General features: G+C 42.2%; 1 protein-coding gene across 1 annotated transcript in view; it reads right to left on the bottom strand.

Moving 5' to 3' along the window:
- Positions 1–14,934, bottom strand: part of LOC149681523 (centrosomal protein of 290 kDa-like) — a 249,160-nt gene that overhangs the window by 26,029 nt on the left and 208,197 nt on the right. The window contains exons 28-35 of the mRNA XM_089834228.1: positions 9,427–9,600; positions 9,265–9,346; positions 8,975–9,211; positions 6,879–7,109; positions 6,259–6,379; positions 5,856–6,182; positions 4,685–5,093; positions 1,615–2,049 (exon numbers count right to left, since the gene is read on the bottom strand). Of these exons, the coding sequence (XP_089690354.1) occupies positions 1,615–2,049; positions 4,685–5,093; positions 5,856–6,182; positions 6,259–6,379; positions 6,879–7,109; positions 8,975–9,211; positions 9,265–9,346; positions 9,427–9,600 (2,016 nt within the window). The remainder of the gene's footprint in view (positions 1–1,614; positions 2,050–4,684; positions 5,094–5,855; positions 6,183–6,258; positions 6,380–6,878; positions 7,110–8,974; positions 9,212–9,264; positions 9,347–9,426; positions 9,601–14,934) is intronic.

Here is a 14,934-nt window from a genome sequence, read left to right as displayed (position 1 = left end):
TTTTTTATTTTTTCCGCGAGGGTTTCCAGCGCTGGTAGCCAGGCGGCGCTAGTATCGACTTGTCTACTTTTTAGTATAGGGAGTTGCACATCCTGTTGAGCGTCGAAAGTTTTACACGCGCATCCTTCATCCATGACGTTAGGGCAACATTCTTTTGCCACGGTTTGCAGCGCCATCTCTATTTTAAAATTATGATCCAAAATAGGTGTCGTGGCGGCCATTAGATTTACCCTCTGATTTTCAACAGAGCTTGGTCTAATGCTTAGCTTCTTTTTCCATTCTTCGCGTCTTTTTTCGGACAATACTTTAGTTTTACTACATTGATTACTAATCACACTTGAAATATCAAAAAAGCGAAGCTCAGGATATTTTTTACTGCTTCTGCGACAAGTACTTAAACAGCAAACTCTACCCATAATAACTCAAAAGCGGTAACAGTAATGGCCACGGTTTGTTTTGGTCTAAAGTTTGTTTCTGAAACATTTGTACGGAAGATGGCGCTACAATATGATTTGAAAACAAGATGAGAAAGTCCGCTGGTAAAATGACGTCAAATAGTTCTTATTGACAGCACTCTATAAGAGGGCAGAGAAAGATGCGCGCGCACACCGGAAGCTAAAGGTAAACTTTCAAAGCGAGAACACTCCAGTCAAGCCTTCTACTCCCCCTCTTTGGTTCTACTACTGACATCGTCTGTTGTCGCTCCTAGCGGGAGAGTCCCGAAACTTTTCGACTCATAGATCATGTAATGGTTATGGTTTGAGTCGAAACATTTTCAATATTGGTCACGGCATGGCGCTAGAGAGGCGTTACCCTAAAAGAACCACGCGCCGTAACTCCATTCCAGTCCATCTGTGCTTAATGGTTTAAGGCCCCGCTTGGCTTTAATTACTGAGAGCTAGTTCGAGAACTACGCGAGAATGGACTACACGCGGTTTTGCAGTCCATCATCCTATTTAGTCTGCATTAGTAAGCCTTTGACAGCGCCTCAACAGGCGTCGCTTTACCTCGAATCTATGACCTTCGTCACTTCATGACAAGCCCCAGTTTGTAACCACTGGCAGCGTTGCCAGACGTACTATAATTATAGTACAATTCGATAATTTTAAGAGTTTTTTCGAAGCGTACTATAATTTTGACGCTGTACTATATAGTACGCTAAATTCGATAATTCGGCTTAAGCGTACGATAATGTACTATAATTTCGAATTTAGCGGGAAATTGTACTAATCTGGGCACCAAAGTCTCGATAGGTATAGAAAAAGGCGAAATAGGAGAGAGTGATACATGTTCATCCCATAGATATAATACACTTAAGGCCAAAGGCTGGATGTGAGAAACGCTTGGAGACGTTATTTATCTATCTCCCTCCGTACCCTTGTACTGATTTTAGTGTAAATACAAGGTGAATCAGTACAACCGCATTCTTTTTACCGCTATTTTTGAGGCGCTCAGAGCGTACGATAATTTTGGTTGAAAAATTGAAAATCGATAATTTTTTGGCTTTGGTACTATAGTTTGGTAATTTTTATCTGGCAACGCTGGTAACCAGTGACAATCTTATAAGCTTATGCTAGTTTCAAATAGTGTAAAAAATACATGAAAATTCCTCACTAGACTCGAGTTCAGTTCCTGCATCAGCAACTTTTTATCATCAGCATCCGAGGCACTTTTGGTTTTGGAAAGAACGTAATCTCTCTGCGCACTTTGAAGTTTACTCTGCAGTTGCAACAATTCTCGTTCATAATGCAGCTTTTGCGATACCGTGTCATCTTTCAGTTTATTGAGAAGTTCTTGGTAACGCGTAATACTTTCCTCTTTTTGGTTCAAGCGAGCCTGTAAACAATCTATGGTAGTTTGGGCGACACTCAGATTCTGTTTCGCTTCAAAATAGTCCACCAGTTGGACTTCGGGGCTCTGCGGTGTTTGCAATGAAGGCGCTGTGTTCAGACTAGTTGGCATTCGGGCTATTAAGTCATTTAAGGCTTCTTCCCTCGATTTCAATGCATCTTCAGCTTCTTTAAGACGTCTTTCTAAATTAGCTACAGTCTGCAAAAACCAACAAACAATTAGAAATTGCACATAAAAAAGAGAAATAAGAATAATGGCAAGTTCAGCTAACATAAAGGGAGGGTGAAGTGGAAAATGAAGTGATTTTTTATCGATTCTTCTAATTATAAGACCAGTTTGCATAGTGAAACATTCAGAAAATACCTCCGAATGATTTTAAAATTCAAATTAGGTTCCGATTTTATGAATAATTTGAAGTATCCCCCTCTGACCAATCGCGTAACGTCCTTCCTTTTTATTAATAAAGTTCTCGTGTCTCGCGCCACGATTGTCACATCGCGCGCAAATTTTATCAAATCTCGCGATAAATTTCATTCGACACGGAACGTGCCACGAGAATTTTGTTAACAAAAAGGCAGGGCGTTACGCGATTGGTAGGAGGGGGATACTTCAAATTATTCATAAAATCCGAACCTAATTTGAATTTTAAAATCATTCGGAGATATTTCCTGAATGTTTCACTGTACAGACTGGTCTTATAATTAGAAGAAGAATCGATAAAAAAATCACTTGATTTTCCACTTCACCCTCCCTTTAAAAGATCGGCCTTTTTCTAAAGATAAGGGAAAAATAAAAACCAAATAATCTCTTATTACAAAATAAATAGCATTTAATTAGTCTTAAAAACGTGGACTACTGCGACCGGTCTGCCGACATTGGATTAGTCGCGTCTGCTAAATCGAACCACTTACCCCTCTCAGCCTATGTGAATTCAACCAATCCCGTAATGGTAAGGGGTTCTGGCTGGCAGACGCCACTTAACCAATGGCGGCATGGGCAGCAGTCCTCGTTTTAAGACGAATTAAATTCCAATTATTTTGTAGTAAGAGATCATTTATTCTTTTAACTCTTTTTCCTTTAATACTTAGAAAAAGGCCGTTCTTTTAAGGTTCGATTTAGCAGACGCCACTAAACCAATGGCGGCATGCGCAGTAGTCCTCGTTTTAAGACAAATTAAATGCTAATTATTTTGTAATAAGAAATCATTTATTTTTTTCAGAGGTGTGCGGGTACCGGAGTCCCAATTTTAAGCCTTTGCCAATACCCGCCGAGTATGACAAAATCCCCACGGGTCAGCTCATGACGTTACCGAGCATGTTTCAAAACTTCTGCCTTTCATGATTAAATAATTTAATTTGTAACAAGTTATTAATTAACATTTTTTAATGAATTACACTATAATTATATAATGGCTCAGCTTTGAAATCTAGCTTTTAATCGAACTGTAAGGAAAAACAAAGACCCGAATTTGACCCGAAAGCTAATTTTGGGGATTTTGCAGGACCCGAGGACCCGACGGGTAATTGAAAATTGGACCGATACCCGCGGGTAAAACTTTCTATTACCCGAAGTTTACCCGATACCCAAAAATCTGGACCCGCACAGCCCTGATTTTTTTTTAATATGCTTCCTTTTATATTTAGCCAAAATTCCGTTCTTTAAGGGATAATGTTATGTTACCTGACAGGGTTCATACGAACATGGAAAACAGGGAAAACCTGGAAATATCAGGGAAATTGGTGTAGAGGAAAAAAATCAGGGAAATATCAGGGAAATATCAGGGAAAATGAAAATTTCTTCGAAAAATCAGGGAAAATAAATTTTTTCCCCAAAAAATCAGGGAAATTAAAAAAAGTGAAACAAATACACTTCAGTGGGACCCATAATCTAATTTGGTGCTCTAAAAAAATCGTCTTATGACGGTTTAAAAACAAAAATAGCGAGATCACAGTTGATCAAAGTCCAGAATCGTGGACCTCGCTTCGCTCGCTCAGCAAATAGCAAATGTTTAACTTATTATTTAAAATGAATCAAGTTCAAATGAATGTTTTGTTTTTGATTTAAAACGGCATCAATTGCTTTGATTTCTGTAATTGAATTTCGCCGTAGACCTTTTATGAGGTGACCTTTCCTTTGACTGGAAATATCTAAGACCATAGATTGAGCTAATTTACGACACTGACCTTCAAAATATCTTTTAAAACGGTCATGTCTGAAAACATTTCATTTCAAGTGGCCCTTTTTTTTATAGCTTAATTCGGCTTAATTTGCCCCTATTGTAGTCACTTTTTGCTTACTATTTCTAAATTAATTAGTCAATTATTCAACTAAAATTGAGCGTATGAGTGAGTATCAGCCCTGGTGTATGGAATTCTGTATTTTGGTACTGTCTATTATAACCTAACAAAGAATGGTAAACATATAATATTTATTTCGTAACCAAAGCTACTGGTAACCACAGAGGCATGAGCCTATATAATGTGGTTGTAGGTATAGTCTGGTTACCCTATTTGAAATTATAACACTCCTCCAATGCAAAAAATGCACCTGGAAATTTATAAGAAGTACTCTGGAAAACCTGGAAATATCAGGGAAATTAGGTTTGGAAATTTCGTATGAACCCTGCCTGAGCTTTTCCTTTACAAATGAAAGCTCCTATGGGCCCCAAACATGCTGGCTATAATAATCTACACAATAATTTAACCTTGCTAAAGGCAGGAACCAATCAAAAGCTTAGCAGGATAGTAAACTCTACTCCTCGACAATAGGGACATCTAGTGGCATTTTTTTAAACTAAACCACAGCCAAGGCTTAATCGCTTTAATAAACATACCTCTCTAAGTGCTCGAACTTCGCTCGCAGAGACTGACGATTCTAACGCTTCACTTAAAACGGAGTCTTCTTCTAATGGCAGATCATTCAAAGCTTGTTGCTCGTGAATTGAATCTCCATTGAGGCTTTCTTCAATTTGAACTAATTCTTCTTGAGGTTCTCTAGCTTCACTTCGAGTAGAAACACTTTGAAGCCTATTTGAAGAGAGCCCTCCTAAAAAGTCCAAGTTCCTAGCATCAATTTCCAATTCTTGCTCTCTAAGTTGAGACTCAAGTCTGAGGTTTTGTTCTTCCAATCGAAGGATTTTTGCTTCCAATCTATTTACAAGCTCTTTCAAAGTATCACTTTGACTGGAATATCTTTCAGCGAGTCTTTTCGAGTGAATTTCTCTCATCTGAACCACTTCAATCCTGACAAATTAATTTGCAGGGTTGGTACGGAACCTGGATTTATAATTGAAAAAAAAGAAAAAAAAAGAAAACTAGAGGGGTCCGACATTTACACGAAATCCCGTACGCTTCTCGCAAAATCGCGAAATCTTTCAGACAAAATCACGAAATTACGAAATCAAGGATGAAATTTCGAAATCTTTGATGAAATCGTGAAATCAAGAAGAAATCACGAAATCTTTGGTGAAATCGTGAAATCAAGAAGAAATCACGAAATCTTTGATGAAATCGCGAAATCGATGAAGAAATCACGAAATCTTTGATGAAATCGCGAAATCGATGAAGAAATCACGAAATCTTTGATGAAATCGCGAAATCGATGAAGAAATCACGAAATCTTTGATGAAATCGCGAAATCGATGAAGAAATCGCGAAATCTTTGGCGAAATCACGAAATCTTTCTCGAAATCACGAAATCTTTCTCGAAATCACGAAATATTTCTCGAAATCACGAAATCTTTCCCGAAATCACGAAATCTTTCTCGAAATCACGAAATCTTTCTCGAAATCACGAAATCTTTGGCGAAATCACGAAATATTTCTCGAAATCACGAAATCTTTCTCGAAATCACGAAATATTTCTCGAAATCACGAAATCTTTCTCGAAATCACGAAATCTTTCTCGAAATCACGAAAACTTTCTCGAAATCACGAAATCATTGGCAAAATCGCGAAATCCCGTACGCTTTTTTGGGAATGTCGGACCCCTCGAGAAACCCTTACCTTTTATGCCAATCCATAATTTTTTCAACTGAAGAGCCGGATTGCAGTGTCTGTATCAACTCCTTAGCAGATTGAAGTTTTACGCTTAGCTTCATTTTATCCTCGTCAATCTTGGAATTTTCCTCTTTAACTTTTTCCAATTCTTTTCGCAAATTATTCCTCTCATTATTAAGATTTTTAACTTCCTTCATCAACTCCTCTTGTTTAACAATAGGAATTGACGATGAAAATTGCCGTCGCAGTTCGTAAAGTATTCTAGTCAGGAGCTGTATCTTGCTTCTAGCTTGGCTATGAATATTGTACACTTCGTCTTCTTTGTCAACACACCTAATTTTTAATAATGTTGCATTAATTAACACAATTAAGCTATTGGGGAATTAAATTTTGTAGTAGGCCTATATACTTTTTCTGGAGGTTTTGGTTCCGTTTTTCACTTTGATCCAATTTTTGTTTGACAGCGTTTAGTTCTTGTTGCAGTTTAGTTTCACTGAGTTGAAAACCTATTATTTGTCTGTGCAAATTACCTGTAAACAATATTAATAAAATATATTAATTTTTAATTTTTAGAGTGTTTGTGTGTGCACTTTTGGCCATATTTAGACCTAGGGGTGATAACTTTAAATTTGAATGGACACCGATTACGTAATCTATGATTACGCAAAGATTATTTGGCTTACACCATGAATGCGCCAATTACACTAAGCGGAACGCGCAGATTACGCGGTTTACATCAAGAGTACACAAAGTCCGTTTAGAATACCTGATTCTGTTTAAAACGCGCCGAGTCCGTTTTGAATACGAAGTGTATGATCAGATTGCACCGATTATGTCGAGTAGCTTTTGCAACGCGTTGAGATTTTTAAGATAGTGTCGAGTGCTTTTAGATTTATAGTGCCTAGCACGTTTACACTATGCCGAGTACGTCGAGACTATAGCTGTACTATGCGGGTTTTAAAGACTATGCGCCATTTCGCGTATAGAGCCGACAAATGAAGAGTGATCAGCCTCTTGATGAAGACTTACCAGATGATAGCTTCTCGTCACTAGAAGCTTGCATATCCAAGAGTAGATTCCTCGTCATTTCCAGTTCTTTTTCGGTGACTTCCCTGAATCTTTCAACTGTTTGTATTTGATACTTGGCAGATTCCAAAGCCGCCTTATAGCGATCAGCATCTTCTCTTAACCTCAATTCTTTGCATTCCAACTCGCTCACTTTTGCGTTCAAGGCGTTGTACACTTCATTGCTGACACAATCTAACGTAAAATAGAATAACGCCTGTTTGTAGTCACCATTTAAAATAAGGGAAATAAGCATATAATTTTTATATATGAATACAAGTACCAAGAATTTCAATTACAATAGGTATATACTGTAGTCATCAAATCTGAAGAAAAGCATTCAACGCTTGAAATATTGTGCTTTCATTAAAAGTTCGTTTCGTTAGTAAAAATAAAGTGATCCAGACGGTATCATAAGGACATCATCTCTCTAAGGGCCCAAGATTCTATATTACGGTTGAAATGTATGTATGTCCGATTTGGTCAGCCATCCGTCTCATCTCAAGTGGTATAATAATTGTATAGCCTAAACAGAGGCCGAGCGCATTCGCTGCAGAGTAACCCGGCATTGAACATGTTTCCCTCCAAATATTTCTCACGACAGCTCTTCGTGATTTTCACTAAGCGCGAATTTACCTCTTGTGTCTGAGAGAACTGGGGGGTTCTGGAAATTCTCTCACTTATTTTTTCCCTCAGTCCTTCCTTTCTCGCCTCCCCGCCTTTTTTAGTTTGATTCCCAACCGCTTGGGAGCGTTATCTTAGAGCTCGCGTCTAGACCACGGCCGGCTTAAGATATCGGTCGTGGCTGATTTGGAAAATTATTTTTCTCTCCCGCGAATTTCACGAAAAATTCGGAAGGAGCCCCTATACAAAATCTACGTCACATCTAGCAGAACTAGATGCTTTTGCTAATAGATGCGCTTGGGCCCTTAGAGAGATAATTTCCTTATGACGGTATTGCTCGAGTCCATGTCTAGTTCTTAAAATAAAAATGTAGGGTAGGCTCCTTTAAAGCAATTAGCAAAGCAGTGCTTTAGTTCAAACAAATGCCACTAGATGCCGCCATAGTCTAGGGGTGGAGTTGACTAGCTAGCTAAACTAGGTAAAGGCTAGTTTTAGCTCCGCCCTCGAGAATGAGTTCTGATTGGTTCCTGCCTTTGACAAATTAAGTTTAATGTGCAGAAGATTACCAAGCATGTTTGGAACATGGATTAACTAACGCTAGGGATTGTTCACTAAACGGGTTTCCCATGTAATGCTATCGCCAACTACACGTTCCGAATTATTCCTTGATTCCACTCTTCATTCCCCCAATGTATTGGACCAAAACGGATGTAGACATAGCGCCATCTCTAGGCAAAATAAATAGTTTTTGCGGATTTTAAAGATGGCGGCGCCCATTTTTAGGCAGGATTTCAATTTTGACGTCATAGGGCACGTGACATTTGGTCCATCTTTCTTATAACTTCCAGTTAGGGATAGTAGATGCTGCTAGGGGGCGTTTGGAATACGCATGCTTCATCTTTTAGGGGGAACGAACTATCCCTAGCGTTAGTTAATTCATGTTTGGAAGCGCCAAATGAGCATACATTGCCTTTAAGTTCAGCATAATGTTTCTATTCTAATGTTTAAAGGAACTGCGAAGAAGGCAAAAATTATTAGAAATACGTCACAGACATCACGTGATACCAAGATACAAAGACTCCTCATAGAGTGGAACTTGACATCTAGTCCTTGTTTTTCACGAGATTGCAGCGCCAATTCAATGAAGTGGCAGTTTTCTAAATAAAACGAACTAAGCTTCTTTGAACCACGCCTCTCTTCAGCCACGTTCCTCTGACGTATTTAAAATAATTTTTACCCACCCGCCGATGCCTTCTTTACAGTCCCTTTAATTCAGCTGTGTGTTGTAAATGAGTCGAATAGTTAAAAGATACGTCAGATATCCAGTTTCTAAACTCATTTCTTTCCACAATTATAAATTTCACGTCAATTGTAAACAGTAAAATTGGGGTTTCTGGACATTTGGCCTAACATCCGTAACACCAAGCTTCACATACCATTCAACTTTTCTTTAAGAATTCTTTCCCTGTTTTTGATGTCCACTGCCTCTCTGGTCAGCTCGGCAAACTTCTTTTCCAGTTCAGAATTTCTAGTATCCATGCTATCAAAAACTTGTTTGAGTGGCTCGTGTTGCAATAGAAGGTGATCGGCTCTTTGTCGTTCATTGGCTTCCTTTAACAAAGTAACTCGCAGTTCATTTTGTAAACCAGCTTCATCCGTACTCGCGTCATTTTCTGTAAGGTTACCAGTTACATAAGGAAGTTTGTAAACATTTTAAAGTGCTTACCAAGAATTTTGACTTTCTCATTTAAGAGGCGATTATCAATTTTAAGTTTATCACATTCTAATTTTAATTTCTTGGTTAGCTCCTGAAAAAGGTTTTGATATGTATCAATGTTATTTTTTATTCATAAACGTCACGACAATACAATAATGATCTTGGGCCTACCTCTTTCTCTTGGTATTCTTGAAACCTCGAGTTATCTTCATTTTGTTTTTGAAGGAGCTTTTGATAATTTGTATTAAGATCTAGAAAGCTACGATTTGCAATTTCCAGCTCTGTCGCTGGTATAGAATCATCCAAGGCCTTTTGCAAATTTAACACTTTGCTATGAGCCCTCTCCTAAAATAACCACAGCCAATTAGCGCACTAAGGCACATTATACATACAATTATGGACAAAGCAATACTGAAGGGCCAATGGCAGAGAGAGAAAGTTGAAAAATACTTGTTAATTCGCCTTCTAGCGGCAGATAGTAGCAAACCGGATAGTGGGGGGCTTATGGGGGAATCAACGTTCTAAAGAGGACAGCAGCTAACGTCTTACTTTGTATAGATGGCGCTAGCTTTTTTTCCTGCATTTGACTCAATATTTTTCATAACCCCCGTCCATTTTGGGGCTGAAAAGGGGGAAGTAAGCTTAACGTTGGTTGTTTAGTCGCTTAGTATGGGGCTCTATGGGCTGCCATCCGTCCTTCAGTATTGCTTTGTCCATGATACAATCCTAACCCTATACGGGTTAACGTAAGGGCTTATACAATTGGAATTCTCCATAAGACAAAATGAAAGGCACTGTTGCACCACAAAATAATTGAGTTATGTTCTACTGTGATTCTATTTCGTGCTCGAGAAGGCGATTGTTTCTGTTTACAGCAAATTAATGTCCGAGTACACACCGAGTGACGCCACTCTACGATGTATACACCACCACCAAGTGACGCCACTCTACGATGTATACACCACCACCAAGTGACGCCACTCTACGATGTATACACCACCACCAAGTGACGCCACTCTACGATGTATACACCACCACCGAGTGACGCCACTCTACGATGTATACACCACCACCAAGTGACGCAACTCTACGATGTATACACCACCACGTGATGCCCATCTGGGCTAACTACGAGATACAGTAGGATGTGTGTTCATTGAAACTATCCTTTCGACCAAGATCTCATTCAAGTAAAGAGAGAACGTTCGAGTTTACCTTCATCCTCGCTACCATCAAGGCCACCTAGGCCCCTCCCTAAAAAACAAATTCCCGCCATTTTATCGATACACTAACACCGCCTGGTGGACTATCCATTCATTATTTATCGAAAGTGTTCTCGATCTCGAAGTGAGGAGACTGACTCCAGAATTAGGAGAAATGTTTACTAGAGCAACAGTTGATAGAGCTGGTTATTGTTAGATTAAGTTACTAGTAAATGAGATCTTCACATACACAGTTATGGGCCAGGTTAAATCAAGCTTATTTTAATCAAGAGATACACAATTAACTTTGTTACAACTGCGGCTAAGAGGCGTTCTTCCTAGCTGCACTGCGGGCTGGAGATCCGCTCTGGACTGCCAGTCCCTCATGTAGCTAGTAATTGTTATAGTGTTTGTTATAATGTTTGTGATTAGGCTGGCGCCGTCTATTGGAGGTTTTAAGGTACTAATGTAAGGCGCGTAATACAACAGGTACAAATGTAACAACTTTTTTTTTTTTTTTTTTTTGCGAGTGTACTGTTGCTTGTTTAAGTAGTTAGTTTGTGTAGCGGAGTGGCTTGCGAATGTCACGCTTCGGGCGACTAGGCAACTGTGATAACGGTGGATCCATCGGTGTGGGCGGAGCACCTTGGGAGACCGAATGTTCGATCGGCACATCGGTCGGTGCAGTGCCGGTTGGTAGAGGAGTCTCACGATGGTGGGATGAGACGGCAGGAGGGACAAGTGGCGGTGGAGCCGGGCGTGCCTTCGTGTGAGTGTGCCATGCAAATGGTTCCGGGTCATGCCTCATTGGTTCGCATGGGGTGAACCATGTGTGATCGGAATGTGTATCGGGTGTACGTTCGATGTCCGAGGGATCTAACCGAATTTGGCTTCTCGTGCGACGGATGAGTTTATCCAGGGTTGTGTGTAGTTGGTAGGATAGAGGTTCAGGGCCAACTGAAGCTATTCTAGCCGGGAGCCACAATCTAGGGCCAGCGAGGTAGCGGACAGCCTGACCAGGGTATAATTGAGGTAGAGGCTTGGTTGACGTGTTGTTGAAAGTTGCAACCATGTTCTTTTGGCGTTCGTGAAGGACCCGTTTGGTGTCGTTCGTGGGATACAATGGCTCAAGTGAGGTGTTGGTGGTAGTTAAGTGTGTGCGTAGGCGACGACCCATAAGTAATTCGGCTGGTGATGGAAGATCTGTTTTGGGTGTAGTGCGATCATCCAGTAATACTTGATCCAGGTCACGATGTTCCTTCTTGGCCTTTATTAAGGAGTTCTTAAGCGTTTGAATGGTCCGTTCCGTCATGCCATTCGATTTCGGATAGTAGGGGCTGGAGGTAGTGTGTCTAACACCCCACTGCTCAAGAAAGTGTTTAAAAACCGCAGACGAGAACGGCGGGCCATTATCCGTGACCAACAGTTGAGGTGCGCCGTAGCGGGCAAAATTGGATTTCATAAACTTGATCACCGCCTGTGCATTGGTGGATTGAAGCAACTTTGCTTCAACAAACTTGGAATGGTAATCCACCAATAGAATGTAATGTTGGGAGTCCACTTGAAAAAGGTCAGAACCAACAGTTTTCCATGGGAGTTGTGGGACTGGATGGGGTGTTAAAGGCATGGCGATATTAGCGCGGTCTCGTTCACGACAGATGGTGCAGGCTCGAACAAAATCTGTGATATGTGTGGCCAAAACACATTTATTTTTGCCTTTGCAACACAGGAGTTAATGCCTTGATGCGTGCTGTGAATTTTTGTAAGCATTTCCCCTTGAAGTGCTTTCGGGATAACCAGACAACAACCACGATAGACTAGACCATCCTCGATGTATAGTTCGTTCTGGTGTTGCCAATACGCTGCCAGCTCCGGTGAGAGATTCTTGTGGGTTCTGGGCCAACCTTGATGGATATGTTCGCTGACCTGTTGCAGGACAGTGTCGTCCTTTGTGGCAGATTTGTACCTGTCCTGAATGGAGGCGGGAAAGGTCGTAATGGCATGGACAGCCGCATGGGGACCCTCCAGGTTGTCCGTATTGATTACGACGTGGGATTCATGGGCTCGGGATAGCGTGTCAGCTATGTATAGCTCAGACCCAGGCACGTAAACCAACTGAATGTTATAGCGGAATAAACGCATGACCAGGCGTTGTAGGCGCGGAGATAGTATATGTAGTGGTTTCTGTACGATCGCGATGAGGGGTTTATGGTCAGTTTGCACCGTAGCTGTAGCGCCTGCGATGTAGAAATGGAAGTGTTCGCACGCAAACACTACACCCAGCAGTTCCTTTTCGATTTGCGAATAGCGACGCTGTGTTGGTGTGAAGGCTGTCGACGTGTATTCGACTGGATGGGAATCCTGTAGCAAAGCCGCTCCGATGCCACTCTGACTGGCATCCACGGAGATGACACTTGGCCTGGCCGGATTGTAGAAAGCGAGGACTGGTGTGGTAGATAAGAGGGCTTTGAGGTGATCATAGTGTGATTGGTGATGGGACTCCCACACGAACGCTATTTCTGGTTTTAACAGGAGCCTGAGTGGTGCCGTATCAGACGTTGCCTCTGGTAAGAATTTGGCCACATAATTGATCATCCCCAAGAACCGCTGAAGAGCCTTCTTGTCCGCGGGGGGGGGGTGGTAATGAGCAGATGGCCTTGACTTTTTTGGGATCCACGTGTACGCCACGTGCACTTATGACATGACCTAAGTACGTGATCTGGGGTATCGCAAGTTGGATTTTGGATGAGCTAAACTGGAGGCCGTGTTCCTTGGCGCGCTCCAAAACCTGCAACAACATCCGGGCGTTGGTGGCAACATCAACTGAGGTGATAAGAAAGTCATCGGTCGAAATGTGTACATTGGGGAACTCCGAAGTTGGATATATGGTGCGCATGACACATTGAAAGTATTCTGTGGCCGTGACGATTCCATATGGCAGCCTCGTATAGCGGAAACGACCCCAAGGCGTGGCAAAGGTGCACAGCCTCGAGCTGTCTTCAGTCAACACAATTTGCCAGAAAGCGCTTTTGGCATCGAGGACCGTGAAAATTTTCGAGCCCTGTAGTTCCGCAAATATTTCTTTTGGCGTTGGCAGCGGATAGGGTCGGCGCTTTATGGCCAGATTTAGTTTGCGGGGATCCAGGCAGATGCGTACCGTGCCATCCGGTTTGGGTACCACAACCATAGGGTGTACCCATTCTGTCGGTTCAGAGACTGGGACAATAATGCCCTCCTTTTGCATACGAGAAAGCTCATGTTGGGTCTGGGTACGAAAATGGAGAGGTATATGATGGGCTGCGGAGATGGATGGCGTGACATTCGGCAGTGTTTCGATAGAGTGGCGTCCAGGAAGTTGGCCTAAGGTGTCAAAAAGCATGGGATACTGCGCCATGACTGCAGCCGGAGTGAAGGTGTCGTCGTCACCCTGAGTGCGCAGTTCCATCGTCTGAAGTCGAGGTGGGGGACCAAGGGGTCGGTCGATGTGATCGATAAGCCCAAGGGCGAGCGAAGCTTGGGCGCCCAATATAGGAGTGCGGTCCTCATCGGTGACATAAAATTGACAGGAGCAGGCAGCAGTGTGAGAGGTGCACGGGAGGCTCGTCATCCCCGTAATGGGAACAGTGTGACCAGAATATGACGTAACGCGGTGCTTTGGCATCTGCAACGACGGTTGATGTGGTAAGGCATCGTAAATGGTTTTCGTGATAATGTTCACTTGTGAGCCAGTGTCGACCTTGAACGTGGTTGGTTGATTGTAGATGTAAATCTCGTCATAGAGCTCATCAGACTCGTACCGTGATTGAACGGTATGTACCGTAAGGTTTCCGGCTTGTGAAACCTGTGGATGGAGGGTGAGGCCATAACTTAGATAATCGGAAGGGGCATGGTCATGGTCACCCTCATAATCATAGCCCGGGTGAGCGTCGGTGTCCGAGTCGACATAATCGTCATGGGGCGCGTCACGGGCTTCTAAGGCATGAGTAGACCGACAGACGGAAGCCCAGTGACCACGAGCGTTGCACTTCAAGCATGTGGTGTTTCGAGCAGGGCAAGGTCTGGATGAGTGAGGTCTGCCCCCACAGTTAGGACATTTGCGCTGTTGAGGGGAGGCAGGATTGCGACGAAGTTCCGGCCGCCCGGAAGACGTAAAGTCAGGCCGCGGGGAAGACGATGAACGTGGCAAAGTGCGAGAGGAAGGCGTGTGCGGAGACGGACGCCCAGACTCTCGTGGTGGACCCCCACCACGAGGGTGAAACCGATTTCGGCTCGTAGACGAGCGGTGATGTATCTGATTTACCGCATCAACCTGTTGAGGTGTCGTATTTGTGTTAGTGAGAGCCATGGCACTGGCATGAATACCAGAAGTTTCCTCCGCTTGACAGAGTGAAATGGCGTCAGTCAATATTAACTTCGGTTTGGCTAATAAGGTTTTACGCAATGATTCCTTTCGAATACCAAAAACAATAGCCATGCA

This window comes from Phalangium opilio, unplaced genomic scaffold (assembly GCF_054372755.1).
Source record: "Phalangium opilio isolate 3A_F unplaced genomic scaffold, DU_Popi_V2 ptg000038l_1, whole genome shotgun sequence".
NCBI classification, from domain to species: domain Eukaryota; kingdom Metazoa; phylum Arthropoda; class Arachnida; order Opiliones; family Phalangiidae; genus Phalangium; species Phalangium opilio.
The sequence above is the reverse complement of the archived record's forward strand: the minus strand, read 5'-3'. Positions and strand labels throughout refer to the sequence as shown.